Source organism: Rattus norvegicus, chromosome 4 (genome assembly GCF_036323735.1).
Source record: "Rattus norvegicus strain BN/NHsdMcwi chromosome 4, GRCr8, whole genome shotgun sequence".
Classification (NCBI taxonomy): Eukaryota; Metazoa; Chordata; class Mammalia; order Rodentia; family Muridae; genus Rattus; species Rattus norvegicus.
In genome coordinates this window covers 120,226,570-120,251,295 of record NC_086022.1, presented here as the reverse complement: position 1 = coordinate 120,251,295, position 24,726 = coordinate 120,226,570, and the positions used below count along the sequence as shown (strand labels likewise).

General features: G+C 49.3%; 1 protein-coding gene across 4 annotated transcripts in view; it reads right to left on the bottom strand.

Annotated features, from left to right (window-relative positions):
• The window catches only part of Tgfa (transforming growth factor alpha), an 82,794-nt gene that overhangs the window by 7,047 nt on the left and 51,021 nt on the right, over positions 1-24,726 (bottom strand). For 2 of the 4 annotated variants that reach the window (XM_039107070.2, XM_039107071.2), the window contains exon 3: positions 5,784-5,904. In XM_039107070.2, coding sequence (XP_038962998.1) covers positions 5,784-5,904 — 121 coding nt within the window. The remainder of the gene's footprint in view (positions 1-5,783; positions 5,905-24,726) is intronic. The other 2 variants (XM_006236822.5, NM_012671.2) reach the window with 1 other exon arrangement.

Here is a 24,726-nt window from a genome sequence, read left to right as displayed (position 1 = left end):
TCAAGTCGCCTGCAGTCCCTACACCTGCTCCCCTGGGGACTTCAAGGACATTTGTACCAAGTCCATAGCTGGGATCCTGCTCCCTCTCCTTTGTCGGGCTGGTAGGCTTATTATGGGCTAGCCTCTCGAGGGACTGGAAAAGATGAGAGTAAAAATCGAGTGTGGTGTAAAGGCCTTGTGTCCTTGGGAAAGAAAGCCAGGCCGGGATAGCAGGGAAATAAAAGAATGCCCGAGGTTCTAGGCCATCAGGCCGTCTACACCGACTCCTGGCTCAGCGCAGTGGGGTGCAGACAAGTCCTGTCTAACTAAACAAACACAAGGGAGGCAGAGAGGAGACCCCGCTCACTGGGGAGACACTGGCCTTTCCCCTGGGGGCAGATGGGGACTGGCAAGGTGGTACAGAACCCAGGGCAGGTGGGGGATGAGCTGTTGGCTTGGGCCACACAGGGTCTGAGTTGTTTGTGTCTCAACAAGTGAGACAGGTCCTCTTAGCCCATCTTCATGCTCTGCCTCTGGACCCAGACGTCCCTACCTTCCAGAGGCTCCCTGAATTATGGAACCCTTTCTGTGATATTTGACACCTCCTCCATGCAGGGTCTTAATCTACATCCTGCCAGTTCGATGGTCCACATGGTCCCTGCTAGCCCCAGGGTAGATGTATGCACGGGTGGCCACACATGGGTGCTTGGGCATCAAGTCTGATATCTCTCACCTGGAACACAGTCCCTCACTCTCTCCACACTGCTCCCACAGACCACATTCTCCCCAACTACATGCTTTCTGCATTCACCCGCACGCCAGCCTGTCTGCTTTCCCACGGCTCGCTCACTCAGAGTCTCCCAGACCCCGCCCATCATTGAGCACCCTCTCTCCCATGTGCCCACCCTCTCTCTCCTGTGTCCACCCTCTCTCCCCTGTGCCCACCCTCTCTCCCCTGTGCCCACCCTCTCTCCCATGTGCCCACCCTCTCTCTCCTGTGCCTACCTTCTCTCCCCTGTGTCCACCCTCTCTCTCCTGTGTCCACCCTCTCTCTCCTGTGTCCACCCTCTCTCCCATGTGCCCACCCTCTCTCTCCTGTGCCCACCCTCTCTCCCCTGTGCCCACCCTCTCTCCCCTGTGCCCACCCTCTCTCTCCTGTGCCCACCCTCTCTCCCCTATGCCCACCCCCTCTCCCATGTGCCCTCTCTCTCTCCCCTGTGCCCACCCTCTCTCCCCTGTGCCCACCCTCTCTCCCCTGTGCCCACCCTCTCTCCCCTGTGCCCATCCTCTCTCCCCTGTGCCCACCCTCTCTCCCCTGTGCCCACCCTCTCTCCCCTGTGCCCACCCTCTCTCCCCTGTGCCCACCCTCTCTCCCCTGTGCCCACCCTCTCTCCCCTGTGCCCACCCTCTCTCCCCACCCTCCTTGCTCCTGGGGTCTGGCCTTGACCTACAAAATGCCCTGCTTCTCAGCAGTTCCTCATGAATGGGACAAAGGCAAGAAGTGACATCTTGTCTTCTCCTTAATTCCCAATCTTCTAATATTAGACTTAATTATGCCGATTATTTTAAGCACAAGTCACACAAGGAGGGAGGAGTGTCACCTCACCTGGCCACAAATGAGCCACACCCTCACTCTGATGCCACCTCTACCTCTGTCAGGCAGATTAAAGAGAAATGTACCTGTGTGTGTGTGTGTGTGTGTGTGTGTGTGTGTGTGTGTGCGCGTGCGCGCGCGCATGTGTGTGTATGCATGCATGCATGCATAAGTGACTAAAATTCATTACATAAATGTATAAAACTGTAAAACAGTTTTTTTAACAAAAACAAACAATAAAAAAACTGAATAAAAAAAGAAACCCCAAAGGAACATTCTCAGGCCCTGCAGGACTGAGGGCGGAGCTCAGAGTGACAGTGCTTGCCTTGCATGCACAAAGCCCCAGGTTCACACCTAGCAACACACCCAAGAAAAGCAGAAAGCAGAAACCCTCTGCAAACCCACTTTAGATGAAGCACATTGATTTCTGTGCTTTAGATTCACCAAACTCCTCTTCTGTCCAGATGGTGCCTGGTGCGCACTATGCTAACCAAGGCTGGGCATTATCTCTGTACTCAATGATACTTTGTATTTCAGGTCAGATCCTCAGGGCAGGAGCTCAAAGGTACACAGCTTGGCACAGGCTCTGTAGCCAAATTGGCCCATGTTCAAAGCCCTTTCTTCACTTCCTGTCTATGTAACTTCGAGCCAGTAACTGCTCTTTACCTTCAAGAAGGCTAAAGGAGCCTTGTCCACACCGGCGAGCCGTGCTCAGCACAGAGGCAGGCTATGTCTCTGTTAGGTATGGAATTAGACAGTGGGGGATGGGCTGGGAGGCGGCTCAATTGGAAAGGGCTTGCCTTACAGTGTGAGGATCTGAGGTCGAGCACCTGAGTGAAGCTTGTCTCTGATCACATTTTGTATCAGCTTGTGCGTCACACGCATCATCCCACGGGGCTAGGCTGGGAGCAGACTTCCTGGACCGCTGGAGTGAGAGCTGAGCTCACCTGAATCAAGAACTGGGTGTGGTTCAGAGGCAGAGAACACTCGTTTAGCCCTGGGTTCCATTCCCACCTCTGAAATAACGAAAAGAACTGGATCCACCCCATACTACTATCTTTCCCATGGGGCTGGGAGGCCAGGGCTTCCTCTTTAGCTCGGAGGGAAGGGTCTCTTGGGACACCTCCTAGAGTTTTTCAGTGATGACACAGAACTCACACCCCTGCCACCTCCCAGTGTTCAGAGCTTAAAATTCTGGTTGTGGACCTGAAAACTAAACCCTACTTAATTAAATCAATGAATGTGGATCGGTGTGTGTGTCCAGAGGCACAGCAGCAATCTCTTTGCAGTACTCTCTGTGCTCCCATGGCTGAGGCTGAATGGGTCCAGGTCACATGTATGGGACACTCAATTGGATTTCAACTCAGGTCTGTCTGACCCCTCAGATCCCGAGAGAGACCCTCGCTGTCTGCTTTGGGTAGAGACAAAACCAAGGCATAATTCTCTCCAGTCCTGCCGTGGGGTAATGTCATGCTACGCCCCTGCTGGTCTGAAGTCACACCACCTTGCTCCCCCACTGGTGTTCAGAGGCTGATGGAGGTGCCGGTGGGGGTTCCTATGCCAAGAGCAAATCCCCCATCTGGATCTGATCTCTGCGGCTGTAGGGCTGCCTGCCTGCCTGTGCCGGAATGTTGCTCATGGTCTGCTCTCTCTAGTGTCTGGCTATTCCGACTCACTGGCATGCATTGTGGCCAGCTCCCTGGCCAGGCCATCGGGGAATGTTTTCTTTGAGTGACAGATATGTGTTTCTCTGGGGTCACTGACGGGCTCTTCAGTCACCAGGAACATCCAAGACAGTCTCCTGTGGTTCCTCACACTGGTCACCTGAGTGGATTCTGCCTCCTTCCGTCAGCAGACACAACACCTGCCCATGCCACCTAGGTACAAGGGTGGCCCCTGACCTTACATCTCCATAGTTTTCTGTTTCCTACATATCTTCCTGCCATGGCGTTGGACTCCAGGGAGATTTCTACAGCGTTCAGACAAACAGTCTTGGGCTTGTCTGAAACAAGCACATTTGAGGATAATTTTCGAGATTGTCTGATGAGTGGTATATTTTTTTATCCCCTAGTTTTAGAGTATGAAATGTTGCTTTAGGTTTTCTGGGAACCTAATTCTTCTTGGAGAGTGTGCTGAGAAGCAGTGCCCGCCTCTGCACCACATTCTCAGCTTGCTAGGGTTTCTTTACGAGTCCCTGACAGATGGGGCCCTACCTCAGGTATGTCAGTTTTATTGACCAGAATGTTGCATGTGTCAGCTCCTCCAAGCCGGGAAGTTCTTAAGAGCGGGGACAGAATGTTCTGGCTTTCCCTGTAGAGACTCGGAGTTTCTGGTCTGGTGGGAATTTGGTAGCTAGAACATTCTTTTGGTTACTATAAATATAAAGAAGGTGTAAGGTGTGGTCCTGTCTCTCAGAGCTGATGCATCAGAAGGGGTAGAGAAGCAAACCTTACCAGGTCTCCAGGTCAGGACAACGTGCCTTGTTTGGAGAGACTGGCTCTGGGCCCCCAGAGTGTTGTGCAGAGGAGAGGGCCTAGCCCTCGCAGCCCCCACAGTCTCTGATGCTAAAAGGGCCCTCTGTGGATTAAGGGCCACTCACTGACAACACTCAGGGGTCATGTGAATGGTGAGAGGGAATTAGTGGGTGACTGTAAGCGAACAGGGATGGCAGTAGGTGGTGGACACCAGCATCCTGCTTTGGTGTCAGGCTATCCTGGGGGAAGGTGGGAGCCAGAGAGCTGGAGAGGACAGCCCTGTCTGGGTAGTATGGAGGTACACCCATGGGGAGTCAGGGCAGTACTGTGTCTTCTGTTGAGTCACGAGAAGCTGAGCACCTGTTGGGAAGTGTGAAGCCCAACTCCAAGATGTACACAAGGACTTAGGGTCACCTGCACAGTAACATGCCCATAGGCTAAATACTGCCCCCAGGCCCCCAGGATACAGGAGGGAAACTGAGAGAAGAAGGTGGTTGCTGTTTTCCATGGCCTTGGCTTTCCCAGGTTGGCAGAGTGTCCTATTCTCAGCCCTTGTCTCCAAAGGAGGCTTGTGAAGAGTCAGTACGCCTGGTCCTGACCTTTCTCCGGTTCGCTTGCTAGAGTAAAATGCCCAAAGTATCCTTGGAAACAGGGCTCTTGATGACTTGAGGTGAATTCTGTGACAGAAGCATTTAAGTTCATCTTGTCACAGTCACAACAATGAGCATCTGCAAACATCTCTTTGTGAACTTACATGGCTCCCACTGTCCAGAGGATAAAGGCTCCGTTTCAGGGGACCCTGCTCTCTGGTTGGATCTTCTGCCTACCTGCTGCGGGTTCCTACCTGCTGCGGGTTCCTACCTGCTGCGGGTTCCTACCTGCTGTGGGTTCCTACCTGCTGCGGGTTCTGACCTGCAGCAGCCCTTGGCACCTGTGACTGCACATCTTTCTGCGATTACCACGGGCTCTTTTTTTATTTATGTGTGGAAGTGTGTGCACACAAGTGTGTGTTCATGTGTGCATGCAAGTGTATGTGCCCAGACACACACGTTTGACACACATGTGGAGGTCATAGGGTGACCTTAAGGGTTGGTCTTCACCTCTTGTTTGAGACGGGACTTCCTTGTTCGTTGTTGCATACACCAGGCTAGCTGGACACTGAGCTTCTGACAAGTCTCCTGCCTCTGACCCCATCTCCTGGTACAGGTGCACTAGGATTACAGACATGATCCCTACTGCACTGGCTATCAGGTCATCAGGCTTATGTGGCGAGTGCCTTACCCTCGGAGCCATCTCCCCACCTCCTATTGTTGGCTCGTGTGTCATGTGTGAGGGAGGCTCGGTGCCTGCACAGGGCTTTGTGAGCCACCAGGGAGTTGGAGCCACCATGGTGTGACGTGAGCACTGACCCTTTGCACACCCTTCCAGCTACTTCACAGGCTGGATACAGAATGTGGGGTGCATGGAAACTTCATCATAGAGGTTCAAGTACCCAGGTCAATGTTTTCCTCCAGGAATTCTCTAAGTAGAAAACTGAACTCTAGTCAGTTTGCTGTTTAAAAAACAGATCCCAGTTCCAGCACCCTGGGACTCCTTGCCCCCTGGACATCTGGTTGGCAGTTGCCCAGCCCTCTGGGTCTCAGATAGAGAGCCAGCCACATAGAAGCAAGCAAGCAGGCACTCTTTTATTGGGTGCCTGGCCACCCCTGGCCTCCCCAAGTCTAGGGGATACTTACACACATGCTGGCTTCTCTTCCTGCACCAAAAACCTGCAGGTCCCATGGAAACAATACTGAGTGTGGGAATCTGGGCACTTGTTGAAGTGAGACACCACTGCAGCCGCCACGGGTGAGTCTGCTGGGGCAGAGAGACATCGTCAGACCTGGCATAGCTCACACTCAGGAGGAACTTCTGCCCTCATCTGATGCCTTCTGCAAAACTCACTTCCTGATGCCCAGCCAGGACTCAGAGTCTTCCTTATGCAGCCTGGGTATTTTTCTAAGATAACAAAAGAATTTCTCCAAAGGCTTTGGTATAATTCAAAGAGAGTTAGGTTCATTTGCAAGGTGGCGCACACCTGAAATCCTAGCACCCAGGAGGTAGAGGCAGAAGGGTCAGGAGTTTGAAGCTAACCTAGTCTATATGTGGAGCTTGAGGTCAGTCCAGATTCCATCATCTCCAAACCCAAAAGGGACTAAGGAGTATCTCAGTGGGCAAAGTGCTCACTGTGCAAAGATGAGGACCTGAGTCTGGGCTCCAGCACCCACATAAGAAGACATTACAGTGAGGATTGCAGCTCCAGCACTGTAGTCCCTGAGGGATCACTACACTGCCGAAGGCAGAGCTCTATGCTTTGTAACAGAATAAGGAAGGTGCTCATTACAGAAATACACCAACACACATGCAGGACAGACTCAACTTTCCTGCGTCTGTGTCCAGAGTCTTTGAAGGAGTCACTGTAAGCCAAGGCAGATTACCACCTCAATAACATCCCAAAGATGCCTGCCAGTGTACCCCCTGTCTCCTGTGCCATCACACAGCCCCAAAACTGGACTCACACCATGAAGAAAGTCCACATGACACCCAAAGGTTTGTCTCTCTGTCCTTGGAGCACAGGGTGAGAATGGGAAGCCTGTTACTTCTGGTTCTCTGGTTTTTGGGTCTTGTATAGCCCAGGCTGGACTAGAATTCACTGTGTAGCCCAGGCTAGCTCATCCCAGCCCATTATCTGCCTGCTACCTACAATGCATGCTTCCAGTCCTTTCTGACGCCCTTCTTCAGGCTAAAGGCCTCAGAAAGGCTGAATGAGCAGTGCTAACCCATGCTACAACAGCTAAATGGTAGTTGAAAAGAAAACCCTTTGCTTTAACTACAGTGATACAATTACCTTCGAAACTTTACCAGGAGCTTAATAGATTGCTGAACTGCCAAAGTAGTTCATTGAAACTACTGATATATCACAAAAACCACTGTAGAGAATAAAGCACATTTTTTTTTTTGGTTCTTTTTTTCGGAGCTGGGGACCGAACCCAGGGCCTTGCGCTTCCTAGGCAAGCGCTCTACCACTGAGCTAAATCCCCAACCCTAATAAAGCACATCTTAATCCTCTGTTCATCAAGAGTCATAAAAACACAGCACACACCAACATACTTGTCAACTTAAATTCCTCTTCTAAAAATCAAGGGCAATCACATTGTGACTAGGAAACTGCCCTTGTCTGGGACCCATAAAAGTGTTTGTGGCCACCTAGGGCACCTCGGGGTACACTCAGATCTACACACAAGCTCATTCCTACTGACGTTCAAGGCTGTAAGGCTGGAGAGGGCTCTGCTGTGTGCCAGGCCCTGTCCTCAACTGTGTCAAGGCAGGGCAAGCAACTGACCAAATATGGGCTTTGCCCGGGTACTCTCTCCTCATTAGGTAGGGGGCAACATTGCTTCTAGTTTATCTAAGTAAGTTTATGAGGAGACTCCAAGTTCCTGATATCTTCCCCCAAGATTGGGCCTCTCAACTTCTTTTTATCCTTTTATTTTTTAAATTAAAGTGTGTGTGTGTGTGTGTGTGTGTGTGTGTGTGTGTGTGTGTCACTGCAAATGCTGGCAACTGATCTTGAGTCCTCTGGAAGAGCACTACTGGATCTAAACTACTGGGTTATACCTCCAGCTCTTTCTCCTTGCTTAAAGGTGTCATTATGTAGCCCAGGCTGGCCCCAAATTTATATCAATTATCCTACTTTAGCTGAGGGCTAGAATTATAGGTGTGTACCATGACGCTTGTCCCCCTCTTTCCCTTGCCCCTCCCTTCTCTTTCTAAAACTCAATAAAATATCAAGAGCCATAAGGAAAGCTTAAGGAAATATAGCCAGGTAGAAAAGGTGGGGGAAGGGTAGGATACTGGGCAACATCTAAAGAAGGGCTGGCCCTTGGAGGGCAGGCCAGGCCCAGTCTCCTGCCCAGGGCCATCTTGTACAGGCACCATGTCTGATTAGCTATGGGGCTGATAGGAAAAGCAAATGTTCTGGTTAGGGAGTAGCCCAGCACCAGGCACTTGTAAGCAGCTGGGGTTTCAAAACTGCTCAGTTCCTGTCGTGAAGTTGACGAGAGGCCTCTCCATCCTGGAGATCCGACACCCATCTTGTGGACATACTGCTCTCTGGGGAAACTATGAAAGAGAGACCACAGACCCACTAATAAGGCCCAGAGCCCAGCCCGGCTCACAGAAAGAGTCTGGAATAGTAATCAGGGGAAGAGGAAGTCCCTGCCTCAATCCACAGCAGGGTCAGAAGCCTGGGCAGACACCATCTGCAGGGTCTCTGGGAGTTGAAGTAGGGGAGCTCCAAGGTTGCCACAGCCACACCCCCGAGCAGTCTTGAGGAGGAGCCCTAATTGGCCTGTGTGTCTAGCTAGCTGATGGGGGCCTACGAGACATCTTCCCCAGATGTAGCGTTTGCCGGTTGTAAAGCTGACGTCATTTATAGCCCTTCCATCACTTCCGTAAGTAACCCAAGTAACTTTCCAACATGACAACATGACATCGGGCAGGATTTCCAGCCAAGGGTAGCAGTTCAGAGGCAACAATGGCAGAGCTGACTTCAGCCAGGGAAAAGCAGACACCAGAAGGGCGTTCCCTTCAGAGCTAGACAAGTATTTCACCATGAGGTCAAGCCGGAGACCCTATGGTTGAGGGAGGCTGGGTTCAGGGCAGCAGGCCTGGCTGTAGGGCTGGGAGGGGAATCATCTGATTCCACACAAGTGCTGTGGTACTCACTCCCCATACACACCCACATAATAGATAGTAGATAGATGATAGATACATAGACAGATAGATAGTAGATAGATGACAGATAGATAGATAGATGACAGATAGATAGATAGATAGACAGATAGGCAGATAGACAGATAGATAAGTAACCAACCAACCAACCAGTTAAACCAATAAATAAGTAAGTGTAAAAGGTAAGTGTGCTTCCTATAACAGGATCCCAGAACACAGAAGTTCTAGATCGTTCAGCAGTCTTTTCCTGTCCTGGCTGATTTCCACCCTGTTGGGATTCGTCATTTCCCCTGTAAACTGACTTCAGGGTGCCCACCAGGCCCTATCATTTAAGAGAAAGCGTTCTTCATTATTTTGCCAAATCTTGAACTACCCTGTAGCCTGTCATTAGTCTTTCAGATCCGGGAACTAGACACGCAGACAGCACACGGCTACAAGGTGCTAGAACTAAATGCTTGGCTTGTTCTTCTCTGACTTTGAGCAGAGCAAGAGTTGTAGGAAGCGAGGGCGCTGCCTATGTCTGAGATGTCAAATGCTGGGAGGCACAGAATCGAGTCTTCACAAGCATCAGGGGAGGGGATACTTAATGGAGGCAGCTCCTGGCAGAGGCGACGCTTTTGGGAGAAATGAGAGGGAACTCTGCTCTTTGAAAGAGGAGGAAACTGAATATGGCAACTTTTCACTCCCACAGGGGAGCACGGGCCAGAACCACACACAGATGCAAAGGGGATTTTCAGATGCCTGAGCAAAGGTCTACTGAGGAGTAGCTGGGCTGGGCTGGGGACCCATGCATGACCTGTGATCTACCTGCCGTTATACCTCTGCGCTATACCTCTGGTGCTCATGCCCAGGAAAACTGTGAGTTTCTGGTTCAGGGCAAGGCTTGGGCAGAGCTGAAATGGTTTCTGCAACTTGAAAGAAGTCACTGGGGTGCAACACAGGGAGCACAGGAACCAGCTTGATTTCCCCTGCTCATTTCTTGCTCTAGACAACAACCAAGAGTTATGATTGAACCAAACTTAAAGGCAGGCACCACCTTCTACCTTCCTACAGAGACACTGGCTACTGACAGCCCATGTCAGTGTAAGGAAATCAGACAGGGAGTCCAGCGCCACCGCTATCCTGGGGATCCCACCCCCATGGGGCTCTCCTGCTGCGCCCACTTTGAAGTCAAAGGCAGAGCCAGCATCAAGTTCAAAGCTTCTTTCTCTTTCAGAGAGAGTGCAGACAGGCCTGGCCAGGAGCCTGCTGCAGCTAAGGGAGCGGAGTTTACAGTTTCAATCCAGCTGGGTTTTCGGAGGCAGGACTGTGAGGCTGATAGCTGGCATTAATGACATGAGCCACTGGCGACCGTCTGATGGCAGGCGTCACAGTCAGCATGGTGGGAGGCCACTGCTACTCTGTCTGCTGAATGAAGGAACTTGGGCAGAGGGCAGCGACGATGGTTCAATGCTGCCCACTCATTCAAGGCAGAGCTGTCCTGGCTCCTCCTCTGACACCTGTCCACCACTTCAGGGTGTGCTCATGTGTGTAGAGGGGCAGGAAATCTTTAATGGGCACCATCACATCCAGACATTTGGAGATAAACAAGTCTGGGATTACTAAAAAAATTCAGGAACATTTTAGAGTGAAAGGGGCTGAGATTCCCAAGGAGAATGGCTTAGGCTGGCAAAGAAAATTTGGGAGCCTAAAATGTCAGTGAGTTAATTTGAAGTTTGGGATGGAGTTGGCTTCCGTGCACCCCACCTGATGTCACAATATGTAGATTTCAGGGGTCGCCTACCTGCACCCAAGTATTGCTAGGGACCCTACCTACTTCCCTTGGAGTAGGGAAGGCCAGTCCCCTTCTAGCCTGAGTTCTATTTCATGGACTACAGGGATAAAAGAGGGCAGATGGCTCCCTTCCCACAGCTGCTACTGCTCAGGAGACCCTGGGCTCAGCCTACAAGTTGTTCTTTTTGTCTATCCCAAAGTCTTGGTAATTTTAAGGGGGAAAAAGTAGGCTATGCTTTTGCTTTGAAGACAGATGCCAAATGTCCCCCACCCCAGCATTTTAATCATTTGATCTCAAGCAGAAGGACCGTTTGTTTCATATCTTCAAACCAGAAAGCCCTTATTTTAATGCCATGTTCTCGGGTGTCAGCTGGCGTTCTGAAAATGCTCCCCCCCCCCGCCAATTTTCATTCATGCGGTCAATAAGGGAATACCTGTACCGAGCTCACAGAATCGGAATAGGAGGGGCTCTGGGAGCCACAGGTGAGCTCTGCCAGCTGGGGAATTCTGCCCCTGCTTTGTTGAAGGAAGAGTCCCGTTAGAGCCTGGGGCTACCTGCCTTTGCCAGCTCTGAGTCTCTATTCTCTTTATAAATGGCAAGATTGTTAGGTAGAGTGGCTGACAGGAAACCCTCAATCAGCCCTGAGGAAAAAAAGGCTCCCCTCTGCTAAGTCTTTGAACCCTAATCCCTTCAAACCCTCTGCATCAAGGACTATAAACACTACACAGACAGTTGTTTTTCTAGAATATTTTGTGTCCTCAGAACTTTTGGGGATGGTACCCAAGGCCTTGTGCATTTGAAGCAAATGCTCTATCACCAAGTCACACTCTCTGTCCTCAGAATCTCCAACAGATGCGTCTTATTTATGCAATTTTTACACAAAGGGTAGATGATGTGTGTGCCTAATTCTGAATGAGGGGACTGAGGCTCCAAGACGTGAATTTGAGGCAAACTCAAAAGGCTTAAAAAACACAGGAGTAAGCCACACAGTGGTGGCTCATGCCTTTAATGCCATCATTCGGGAGGTAGGGGCAAGTGGATTTCTGAGTTTGAGGCCATCCTGGTTTACAGAATGAGTTCCAGGGCAACTAAGGCTACACAGGGAAATGCTGTTTCAGAAGACACCCTCCTTCTCCTCCTCTTCTTCCTCCTCCTCTTCCTCCTCCTCCTCTTCCTCCTCCTCCTCTTCCTTCTCCTCCTCTTCCTCCTCCTCCTCTTCCTCCTCCTTCTCTTCCTCCTCCTCCTCTTCCTCCTCCTCCTCTTCCTTCTCCTCCTCCTTCTCCTCCTCTTCCTCCTCCTCCTCTTCCTCCTCCTCCTCTTCTTCCTCCTCCTCCTCCTCTTCCTTCTCCTCCTCTTCCTCCTCCTCCTCTTCCTTCTCCTCCTCTTCCTCCTCCTCCTCCTCTTCCTCCTCCTTCTCTTCCTCCTCCTCCTCTTCCTCCTCCTCCTCTTCCTTCTCCTCCTCCTTCTCCTCCTCTTCCTCCTCCTTCTCTTCCTCCTTCTCTTCTTCCTTCTCCTCTTCCTCCTTCTCCTCCTCTTCCTCCTCCTCTTCCTCCTTCTCTTCCTCCTCCTCCTCTTCCTCCTCCTTCTCTTCCTCCTCTTCCTCCTCCTCCTCCTCCCCTTCCTCCTCCTCCTCCCCTTCCTCCTCCTCCCCTTCCTCCTTCTCTTCCTCCTCTTCCTCCTCCTCTTCCCCTTCCTTTCCTCCTCTCCTCCTCCCCCCCTTCCTCCTTCCCTCCTCCTCCTCCTCATCATCATCATCAACAACAAGAATAAGAACAAGAAGAACAAACACCACAGGAGTAGGGGCTCAGTGGGTAAAGGTATTTGCTACTAAAACTTATCACCTGTGTTCGATCCCTACAGGTGGGAGGAGACAAGCTGTCCTCTGATCTTCACACAGGTCCCATGGCACACGTAAACACAGACACAGACACAATATAAACACTCTCCTAATAAAACTATAGGAGGAAGGCCAGGCACGGTGATGTAACTGAGTAATACACTTGAGAGGCTGAGCCTTGGAAACATTAAAACCCATGCATGTGATGCTCAAGCCCCTTGTGGGGCATGAGTGTGAGCCTAGCCTGGGATACATCGTAAGTCCCCATCTCTGTCTCTACAGAATAAAGCAGTTGCTGCACGGGGAGAGCCTTTGGTCTCAGACACATGTGACCTTTTCTCCTTTGGAGTGTGCCACTGGTGTGGAGCAGCTGCCTTGACAGCCAAGATCCCGCCCCAAGGGAAGGTGTCTCAATGTTGGGAGGGCATTGTGGGTGAATATTTTTTTTGTAGTTTTTTTTTTTTAATTTCACAAGATGGTGGCTTTAAGAGTTTGAAACAATACTGAAGCTTCAAACTCTGAGGGTTTGGGGGTGCAAACGCTGAGGGTTTAGAGGTGCAAACTCAGGGTTTGGGGGTATAAACTGATGGTTTAGGGGTGCAAACTCTGAGGGTTTGGGGTGCGCAGCCTGGCTTTATGTCTACTGTTTTAACCACAAGGCTGTAGTGTTGGTTACAAGACTGGGCTACAGGCATTTGGATCTGAATTTGAACAAGTAAAATCATGTAACTCCCTCAGTCTCTATCAGGACAAGAGAAATCTGACGGTTGGTACTGCCCCCTCCTTCAGTTTCAGGAGCCTTGGAAACATTAAAACCCATGCATGTGATGCTCAAGCCCCTTGTGAACCCAGCAGCAGTCAAATAAAACCTCCAAACCTCCTCTGCCATGCTCGAGTTGCTCCCAGACCACTCAGCACCCAGGGCAGTGGAAATGAGGCACGACTGGATGTCGCTGTACCACACCCGATAGGGAGTCATGACAGGGAGTCTTACGGGTTCATACACTGTGGCGGTGGGAGCACGTGGCAGTCTCCTCAAATCATGGAGGATCAGGAAGCAGACAGTGCTCCAGAACCAGCCGGGGCTGCACCAAAGTCTTTCAAGGCTCTCTCTTAGTGACCTACTTCTTCCCGTGAGGCACCTCCCAAAGATTCTGGTCTCCCAAATTACTGCGGCCAGCTGGAGAACAAACACTCAAAACAAGGGCTTGTGGGGAGCCCTTTAGATTCAGACCATAACAAGCCCCAACTCGGGTGTTAGAGGGAAGGTTCAGTGGCTGGAGCCTCCCTTAACACACATGCATGTTGCTGTATTCTCCATGGGTTCCTGGAACCTCCCTGTCCTCTCCATCACTCTCCCTCTCACTATTACTCTTTTCTTTTTTTGGGGGGGGTAGAGTCAGTGTCTCACTGTGTAGTTCTAGCTGACATGAAACACCTTGTGTAGACCAGGCAGCCTGGAACTCACAGCGATCTGCCTGCCTTTACCTCCACGTGCTGGGATTAAAGGCACACACCTAGCATTTGTTATACATCTCTGTTTGTGCACCCTAACTGTCATCCTCCTGGGAGTAGAATCGGTGTGACAAGGGATCCCCCCTTCTGAGACCTCTGAGATCTTTGGTCAAGCTGCAGTCACTGTAGTTAGCGACCACCGCAAAGGATGAAGTTGTTTCTTCATCTCTCTGTCAGTGTTGGCTATCGCTTTTCAGATCCCTTTTGGCCAATTTCTTAATTTAAAAATTACATATTTGTATGCGTGTATGTCTATGTGTGAGTTTGTGTGCGTGGAGGCCAGAAGGGGATGTCAGACCCCTGCAGCTGGAGTTGCAGGCAGTTGTGCGCTGCCTGATGTGGTCGCTGGGAACTGAGTTCGGATCCTCAGGAAGAGCAGTCCGTGTCCCTCAGCAGTGAGGCATCTCTCCAGCCTTTTGACTGAGTCTGCATGACCCATCTTTGTGATTTGGGTTGTAGACTTTTTTCTCACATGATTTTCGACTTTTCCAATTTTGACTTTAATTAGCTGGCTACATCTCTTGCCTATCTTTTCCATGGACACACCCTTTCTTGCTTATTTAATAAGCTCTCTTTAAACTACTAAGGATAACAATTTTGTATCCTGTCATGTATACTACAAATAATTTGTGGTTTGCATTTTCATTTTGTTTATGCAGAAGACACCTTGACCTTGTAATTAGAGGCTGTCCCTTCCCTGAGATTATATAAATATTTACCTGTGTTTCTACCACTGGGTTGTTTACACAAATGTAAGCCATCTGTAATTTATTTTAGTGTTTAAAGTGTGCATTATTATTTCCTAAGTGATCGGCCGGTTACCCCAGCCACTTTTCAACCAGCTCATGTTTCCTTGCTGATTCAAATGGCTACCTCTGTTACCCAGCAGGACTCCCTTTCTGGTTCTTCTGTCTGCTCTGAATCCAAACCATTTGTTATTTAGCCTGGCAACACCATCTGTCATTGACCCCCGACCTCACTCCTTAGTTTTAAACATAGTTTGAATATTTTCACCTATTTATTTTCTTCCATATCAACTGCCTCGATTTTCACAATTTTTTTTTAAGGTGAACTGGACCAACACGTTAGGGACAGTGGGCTTATTTACAGCTTGGACTTTTCTAGTTAAGAGACACACAGGGCCTTTCCACGTGGCCAGGGCTCAGTTGTGCATCTGCGGTGAAGATCCACCACAGGGTGGGAGTTATTACTTCCAGGTCATGGCCTTGGTCTTGTTAACCGAATGGAGAGACTCAGCAGATGCTTCAGACAGTCACGACCCCTGCAGTGCTGAGAGCCAGAGGCTGGCAGGGTGGACCAGGGCTGCTGCGGTAACAACCAAAGATGTTGTTGTGATGGTTCTGCTATACCCATCCTCCATGATTTTGGCCAAGTCACAGCACTCCCTGGGTCTGTCTGTATCTTTGTAAAAGATGAGGTAGTAGGTCTATACAGATTGGAGTCTATTAAAACTGAGCTGGTTTGGTGGCGGCTCAACCGGTAGAGTTCTCTCGTGAAGCTTGGGGTTCCCTCCCCAGTACTGTGTAAACCCAGTGTGGTGCCGCATACTTGTAAGCCTGGCATTTGGGGGACTGAGGCAGAGGGATCAGGAGTTCAAGGCTAGCCTGAGCTGCACAGTGACATTGAGGCTAGCCTGGATTAGAGCCGCATGGGACTCTATTCACGCTTACTTCTTTGTTGCTGTGATAAACACCACGATCAAGAGCAACTTGGGGAAAATGTGGGTTTATTTGGCTTATATGTCCCATGTCTCCATTCACTGAGGGAAGCCAAGGCAGGATCTAAAGCAGAGATCACGGAGGAATGCGGCTTACTGGTTTGCTTCCTATAGATTGTTCGGCCTGCTTGCTTATACAATCCAGGGGTGCCATCACCCACAAAGGGTTGGGCCTTCCCCATCAACCATTAATCAAGCCACAGGCCAATCTGATGAAGGCAATTCCCTAGTAGATTTTCCCCTTCCCGACATGACTCTAGTCTGTATCAAGCTGACAAACAACAATTGACCAGCGTAGACCCTGTCTCAAAAACAAAAATGGTGGGCGAGCAGTTCCCTATGGAGAAGGCAAGGCCCATAGGCAAGCGCGTATCAGTGAGTGTCCAGGTGGTTGTACAGTAGCGGCTGCTTCAGAGACAGATGGGGAATTAGAATGTGGCTCTTGAGGCACAGAAAATGCAGGCTCCGTCTCCCTCTGTAGGACCGTGTATGGCTAAGAAGTGGTACCGGGAGGCTAACTAGAGCCATTGTGACTGAAGAACAAAAACCCCAGATGATTTTTGACCAGAGAGTGGCTGTGAGGGAAGGCTGGGTTGGAGTAAGTTCTCATAGTCCCTTCCTCCTTTCTTTCCCTTCCTCCTTCCCTTTCTTCTGTTCTTTCCTTCTTTTGTTGAGAGAGTGTCTCCTTATGTATCCCAGGCTGGCCTTGAACTCCCTATGTAGGCCTGGGTTGGCCTTGAATTCATTCTGTACCCTTGGGTGTCCTCAAACTTGTGCAATCCTTTCTGCCGCAGTCCCACAGAGTGCCGGGGTTACAGGTGTCCTACTCCACTCCGGTTCCTAATCTGTCCCTTTAAGCAACATCTTTGGCATCACTTCACCAGCTTCTACCCACTCAAAGCAGTCAGGGCCTAGTACAGAAAGCCCAGGCCACTCCTGATGGTTCCTTGGCTCATTAACTCAGGGACCTCGGTCTTGATTTATCTCTCTAGGAGCTGAGCGGGCAAGGGAGGCACAGAGTAGGATGGACTTCCCTATTCCAGGAGACAGACCAGGCGTGGACCCTCTGAAAGGAACTGGGTGTGAAGGGTATAGGTGGTAGCTGCCCCCTTCCTCCGGGCCCAGAGAGGGAGCCTGGATGGGCTGTGCACAGATCTACTCCAGGACTGCCCTGGTGCCCAGCACTGCCTGTCTGACCTCAGGAGGCTTCACAGCCTAGGGCAGAGCTGCCCCAGCAGGTGAGTGTCTGCTCCCACCAGCTGCTGGGGAGTGGTGGGCGTTGGAATGCTGCTCCTCACCATCCTGGCCTCGCTCAGCCTAGCATTTCACACACCCCTTCCTTAACCTCATTCTCTGTCTGTGTCATTCCTCTTCCCACGCAGTGTTTACTAAAATCCTGCCTCCACCACGGGAAGCACGAGACTCAGGTTCCCTGGGCCTCCTGGGAAAGTTCCCACAACCTGATAGCCACCAAGCACAGAACCACTGTGTGGCCATTCCATAATACCCGCTGCAGGCCAGAAGGCCACAGCTTCCACCTTGGAGGGCATAGATCTTGTCAGAGACATGAAAGCCACCAGGTAATGTCAGAGGAAAACTGACTCTCCCTCTGAGGCTTACAGACACCTCATAGGAAAAGAAAAGGAAGACCCATCCACGTCTTGGTGGCTTTGCTGTTTGCTTATGGCTGAGGGCAGCAGCCAGGGGACAAAAAGAGCCTGCGAGGTGTCTGATGGTCTACAGCCTGGTGTCTAACTGTGCATTCTCTTGAACAGTGTGGGTCTTGTAGCTTAGACGCTTGTCAGATATGCAGACTGTCAGGCTGCCCCCTCAGCCCAGAACTATGTCCTAACCACCACAGAAACAGTGCCACATATGCCGCAGCCTGGGAAGCGACGCCCCGGCCCACTGCTTCTCAGCCTCAGCTACGTGCAGGTTGGAGAGATCAACTTGGAAAAGTACGGGGCCTGTGCCCACCCCCACACCCAGGATAATGCCTAATTGTTCTGAGGTGCAGTCAGGACAATAGCTTGTTCCTTGGGGTGTCTACTGTGTAGAAAAGTTTGAGAGCCAATGATTTAGGATACATATAAATAGATTAAAACAAACAAACAAGAAAACCATAAAGGAGATTTTCCTTCCCAGACTATAAATGGATGTACAGAAAGAGGTGTGAACCATCACAGAAAACCTCACTGAGACCCGACTGAACACTAACAAACATCCCATCTGATGTAACTTAACCATATGGTGTCAGTAAACTTAGGAAGAGAAAATGACAATCACTGAAATCTGTTCTTCAGCGTAGCTCAAAGGTAACATCGCCCCCCCCCAACCCCCACCATGTCCTCATGAATACATTTTGAAAAACAACTTTCTCACACAATGGTTTTTCTGGCATTGGTGAACTAGGCCGTTTCTAAGTTTTCTAAGCTTGACTTTATTTCCACGTAGTGGGTTTTAGTCTGATAACATGCAGTGTGCTAGGGTTCCCTGGGCTGACAGGAAGGTCTAGTGTTCGCTTTCAGAGCACAGACTTTCCTTTGACGCACAACCTCCTTTACTGTAGTTGGACATCAATCTCTCTAGCTTAGAAAGGAGGTTTTATTTCTGTGCCAAGGGACAGAACTTCCAAAAAACACAAATGCCTTTCAGCATCGTGTAGGGTAAATAATCAAGGGTCTGTGAATCAGTCATACTCTCTAACTTCAACTCATCAGTGAGCTGGGGATGGACGGCCAGGCAGACTGTCAGCCCTCGGAGCTGTGACTTGCTTCCTGGGCTGCCTAGGCCTCAGCTTCTGAGGTTTTCCAACAAAGAGTACATGTGCACAGATGAACTAGCGCTTGGCCTTTGAAGTACCTTTGTGTTGTCTGTAGTGTGTGCGCATGCGTGTGTGCATGTATGTAAGCATGCATGTGCGTGCGTGCATGCATGCGTGCATGTGTGTGGAAGGAAAAAAACAACCCCAGTGTTGTTCCTCAGTGGTTACTCACTTTTCTGTGGGGGAAGAGCAAGGACCTGTCAATGGTCTGGTACTTTTCTAAGTAGGTCAGGCTGGCTGGACAGTGAGCCCCAGGGACCCTCCTGGCCTTGCCTTCCCATCATCTGACGTACAAGTGTAGGCCACCATGTCTGAGTTTGGAAACTTACATTTTATAAAAGTGTTTATAGAAGAAGAAAGGGGCAGAAAGATTGTAGAGCCTAAAGAACAGGAAGTTTGCTGAGGGATTTGTGTCTCCTAGAAATGCCAGAGAGGCTACATCCATGAAGTCTCACCAAGATGTCTTTTTAAACATGAGTTGCAGAGGACAACCCTGACAGGCACGGTCACACAGAAGGGGGAAATCTCATGGGACCCTAGCCTTAGGCCAAGAACTACAGGCTACTAAAGAATGCCGAGAGTGGGAGGGGCCCCCAAGTGGGTTATCTAACACCAAGTGGTCAGTTGAAGTCACATCCATACAGGTAACATATGTACCAACCAGGTTGTACTTGTACATGGTGTTGAGAAGGAACCCTTAAGACCCAAGGAGGGAGCCTGTGTCTTGGGGGTGGGGGGCGCCCTGCCCCAAGTTTGTCTCAATGCTGCAACAGAGAAATGCACAGAGACTAGCCTTAGACTGGGGGAAGTTGGTACCTGAACTCCTGTGACGGAAATTCAAGGGAGAGGAAAACAAAGGGATTGAGAGAGAAGGGAGTGGAACAAGACTAGAGACCCCGCATGAGGACCCAACACAAGGATTTGGGAAGGAGGAAAAGAGTGTGAGCTGGTGTCACCTTGATCCTACCTGCCCTGCCATCCTACAGGACACCTTAACAGGTACCTGAACGTGACATTTCCTTCTGCACACCTGGCCCAGGTGGGGCCGAGGGGAGAGCATGGATGGGATGAATGGGCCCTGTGTTGGAGTGTGGTCAGTAGGGATGGCCCTGGAGTCTTTGCAGCTGGACAGCACCTCCTCTGAGGTCAGGCCTGGAGGAGATGAAGTGGCTGGCCGCCTGCGTCAGGCTGCCCTACATCTTTCCGTCAGCAGACAAGCAGGTATTATCTTCCCATTCCACAGGCAGGAAGTGGAGAGGTCGGGCGACTTGTCTAAGGTCACTTTGCTGGCTGGCATAGGAGCTGGTCAGAGCCCAGGACCCTTGTGTACTCAAGGCCTAGCTTTCTCCTCCTCTTTTCGAGGCTGCTGCCAGATTTATTTTCTTTTCTTTCTTTCTTTTTTTTTTTTTTTGCTGTTCCTTTTGATGATGAACCATGTTTGTAGAAAGTAGGGGGTTTTCACATCCCTAACTGATTTCACACTCTTTCCGCACGCTGGACTAACAAGCTATCTGTGCGCCCCCCTCACACGCTTCTCAATCACCGTTTGTGCTACGAGTGTGCTCAAAAGACAAAGGTGTCTTTCACGTTATTCCCTCATTAAAACACTCGGCTTTTGTGTGAATGCTGAAAACCGTCAGTCAGTTGTTCGCAGCGGTTCTAAGACTGATTCAGTCGGTTGTTAAGGAGAGTCCTGATTCTTGCAGACACAAACTTGAGAACAGTGTGTATATATTTATATTTAACAGATTCAAACTCCAAGTGTAATGGATACAATTATTCTGACATCTGTGCTTATGTATCCCGGAAAGGCATAACTGTAAAAATATTTCTTATTCTTTAAATTAAAATATAATTATAGCACATTAATGTAAAAAACCCCAATATGTCCATATCGTTACCTAGCACTGAGTGAGAACTCTTCTTCCCTCCTGCGTGTTGGTTTCAGGAAGGACATGGAGCAGGAGCAGGACTCACTCACTCTTCTAGGCAAGTGACTTTGAGAGACCTGAAATGTCTGCTGTTTGGCCCTATGATGATGCTAAGAGTTTTAAACTTCCCTTTCAAACATTTTATTTCAGTTTTTAAACTATGTATATGTTCTATGTCTCTATGTGGGGATGTGAGTGTGAGAGCTGGTGCTGGAACAGCCAGAGTCATCAGATCCCCTGGAGCGGAAGTCACAGGCAGTTGTGAGCCACCCCACACGGATGCTGAGAGTGGAGCTCAGGTCCTCTGTCATAGCAATATTCTCAGCTAAGCTCTGAGTCACCTCTCCATCCATCCTAAACATTTTCTTTATATGAATTTGTAGTAATCTGGGGTATGAGTTGGAGCAAGAAGGCTCTTCTAGGAAATTTTTCTAGAAAGATCTAGGACCACCACGTGTAACCTGAAGGGTCCACACCCAGGGCCATGTACACCACGGCCTCCATTTGTTAGGGTTCTGATGGCTCCTAAGTGCTATATCCACCCTCTGTGCCTGCACAGCACTCACAGAAGGAGGATCCTCCACAGGAGAAATATGTCAGTCAGCTGAGCACACACCCCAGAAAGGAAAATGCCTTCAAGACAAATCAGCGAAAATTTTCTCCATAGCCTCACCCACATTTATTAAAGTGTCATAAGAGCCAGACACATACTGGGGTAAACACAGCCCCAGAGCAAGGAGGGAGCCTGAAGGATGAAGAGAGAGACCAGAGAGGTGACTCCGTCCATCTGCAATGGCTCTAGGTCCTTGAGCCTCTCACCACGACCACTTAAGATGCACAGAAGGCTGGAGTTCAAATTCGGTCTCTGCTCTTTCAAATGTCTCCTTTATTATTGCCACTATGACAAAAATTGCAAATTAAATGACTTAAAAACCACACAGTATATTGTCTTACAATCCTGGAAGGCACAGGTAACACAAACGTCAAGAGGACAGAATCAAACAAGAATGACCAACTGCCCAGCCACCTTACTCCACAGCCTTCAGAGGCTGCCTCAGTTCTTTAGCCTGAGATGCAAGTCTGTTCCCGTCACCATATCTCACACCCAGTCCTCTGCTGTCTTGATTTCTTATTTTAAGGGTCCTCGAGATTACAATCGGACCATCTTCTTGAGATAATCACTCTTCCAAATTGACTATCTGCAAAGCCCATTTGCTACAGAGGTAGCATTGTCACAGTTTCTGGGGGGCTGGGGTAGACATCTTTGGGGTTCAGTCTGTCACACCATGCAGAGTCCCCTTCTGCCTGCTGTCTGTAATAAGATATTCTCTACTGTAGTGTCCCTACATTTAAAGACATATTTACTTATTTTATGTGTATAAGTGTTTTGTCTGCATGTATGTCTAGGCATCACGTATGGGTTTGGTGCTGCCAAGCTTGGAGGTAAGAAAAGGGCCCTAGAAACCCTAAAGTTGGAGTAAAAATGGCTGAGCTGCTACGCAGGTGCTGGGACTTGAACTCCAGCTCTTCATAAGAACAGTAAGTGCTCTTTTTTACTAAGTCCTCTCTGCAGCCTCAAGACAAAGCCTATGTCTAGGCTTGAGGCCTCCAAAGGAATGGAAATTCCTGTGAGGTAGCGTTGGTGCACATAATGGGGCAAAGCAGCAACAGAAGAAAGACTCAAGGCTGTGTGCGTGAATGGTCACAGGCCACACCCAACAGAATCCAGAAAGTCAAACATGTGACTCTGTCTGCTGGAACCACATATATCTAAACCGCAGTGGAAAACCAGAGGTGAGAAATCTGACCCCAAACTCAAATCAACTTGCAGGGTGAGAGAGCCTGAGAAACTTGTGTCAAGTTGGAGAAAAGTCTCTGAACCGTAGTCCCCCACCCGTTTTGGTTCTTTTTACACACGTGGCCACTCTTGGCCTTCTCCAAGGTCTCCAGCACACAGGCTGCCTGGCCATTCTTGCATCCCACAGGGACTCCAATCCTTCCTCAGCAGCAGCTGATCGCCTCGGCACTTTGAGTTTCCTTATACAACCACTATTATTATTACTACTACTGTTTTTGGGGTGTGCAGGGTGCCCGTGTGTTATGTTGGCATGTGTAGAAGACAGAGGATGCCTTACAAAGGAAAGCCTCTTCTTTCCCTCCACCATGTTGGAGGTTGACCTCAGGTTGGTAGCCTCGGCAGCACTTTCACCCGCTGAGCCATCTTGTCTGCCCACCATCCCACGCCCCAGCTAGGTCTCAACATAAATCCCCCTAATGCTTATTTCTTTAGGGTAGATTCTTACGAGTGTGACAGGGGGAGGGCGGAGCCTCCCTGCAAAGCCTGTGATGAACGCTGACAACCTGCTTTCATACGTTGTCAGATCTCACGCACCAGCGATGCCTGTTTCCGACTCTCCCCACTGTGTGCACCAACACTGCCCCACATGGGTTTCTGCTTCTTTGGAGGCTTCAAGCCTGGGTGTCTGCTTTGCCTTTCTTGGCCTGGGGAGTTGTTATTTTACAAGATGCCCGTTCACAGAATCTGCTCATTCTCTTAGTCGGGTGTTAAGACTTCCCATTGCTCTGACAAGTACTCTATATACTAAGGATATGAATTCTTTTTAGCATTTAAGAACAGAGATATTGACCATGTATTTTTTTCTGTAGTGGCTTCTTTTGTTGCTCATAAAACTATAATTTTTATAACCGTTTCCCTATATTATTTATTCTTTAATGGTTTAGTTCTTCTTTTCTTTCACTCTTCTTTCTTTCCCTCCATGTCTTCCTCCTTTTTAGTCATAAAAATACTTTTTTTTCTGGTACTGGAGATTAAACTCAGGGCCTCACGAATGTCAGGCAAATGCCCTATTTCCCAAACCCTAATATATAATGTATATAATATGTAGTAAATAAACATAGTGCAATAAAATAAATATAGCAAAAACATTTTTGTGACAAGTTTTCACACAGCCCAAGGTAATGGCACCTTGATCTGGTCCCCCACAGGATGGCCTTGAACTCCCGACCCTATTGCTTCTGCCTTCTGAGTGCTGGGGTTGCAGGTGTGCACCTCCACTCACTGTTTACACAGTGCTGGGGATACAGCCCAGGGCTTTGCCGGGCAAGCACTCTACCAACTGAGCCGCACTGCCAGCCTCTCCTGCGTGTTTCTTAGAGAATTCTTATGCTTCTATCTTTGAAATGCTTCAACCTGCAAACATTTATTTTAAAATGCCATCTAGCTTCCGAACCTAAATCTGTTTATTTCAGATGCTTACTACCCTATATCAGTGTCAGTGTGGCAGGGACTGCCCTCTACCTAGAGATGTGAAACACCACTGTATCCCATGTCAGCTTGTTTCGTGTGACCGTGTCTTGAAGAGTGCCCAGTGTCAGGATGAAGGTCAGTAGTTTCCTCAAAGCCATGGTAACCAATTCAAAGTGTGGAGGATTGGGGGAGGGTGGGTTTCTACCCATGGCACCAAATTCCACTGTGTAACATATTACAGAGCCTTGATTGGCTCGAAAACTCTGGGTTTGGAATTCCTGAAACTGCTGGGCTAGGGAGGTGGCTCAGGGTTAGAAGTGTTTGCTGCTCTTGCAGAGGACGCACATTCGGTCCCCAGCACCCACATGGAGGCTCAAACCACCCGTGACTCTAGATCCAGGGGATCTGATGCCTTTTCTGGCCTCGGAGGTACCTGTACTCACACACACGACAGCCACATCCCCTCACATACACAGAAATAAAATTACATCTTTAAAGATGATAATACACAATGTTGTGTTGTATATGTAAAAATTTAAGAGGGGGAAAAAGTCCCCAAAAATTGTAGAAATAGTTTTAAAACATCCTGGGAAAGATGGCCTTCAGAGAGGTTTGAAACACAGATCCTGCAGAACACTTGGGAAGAATCTTTAAAAGGTGTACTCAGGATCTATTTGCGGAGCGCCACAGTCTTTCCTTTTAAGGTAACTTATTTAGCAGGAACTGTGCCGTAGCAGCACAATGGTGTAAAATTGTTCTCATTGGCACATTCGCCATCGAGGAACCCACTTACTCTTCCAAAGCCTTCAGATAAGGGAGAACTTGACTAAATGACACTAGGTTCATCTTAAAGGGTAAGATATAAGATATTTAAAGACACAATGTTCCTTTAAACGTGGAGAGATTTGTACCATCAAATATTCTAATAGACACAATGAAGTGGAAGTAATCAAAGCATTCTAACACTGGCACGAGAGAAGTTACCCCTGTAAGCCAGCATGGAAGACCCCAGAACAGAT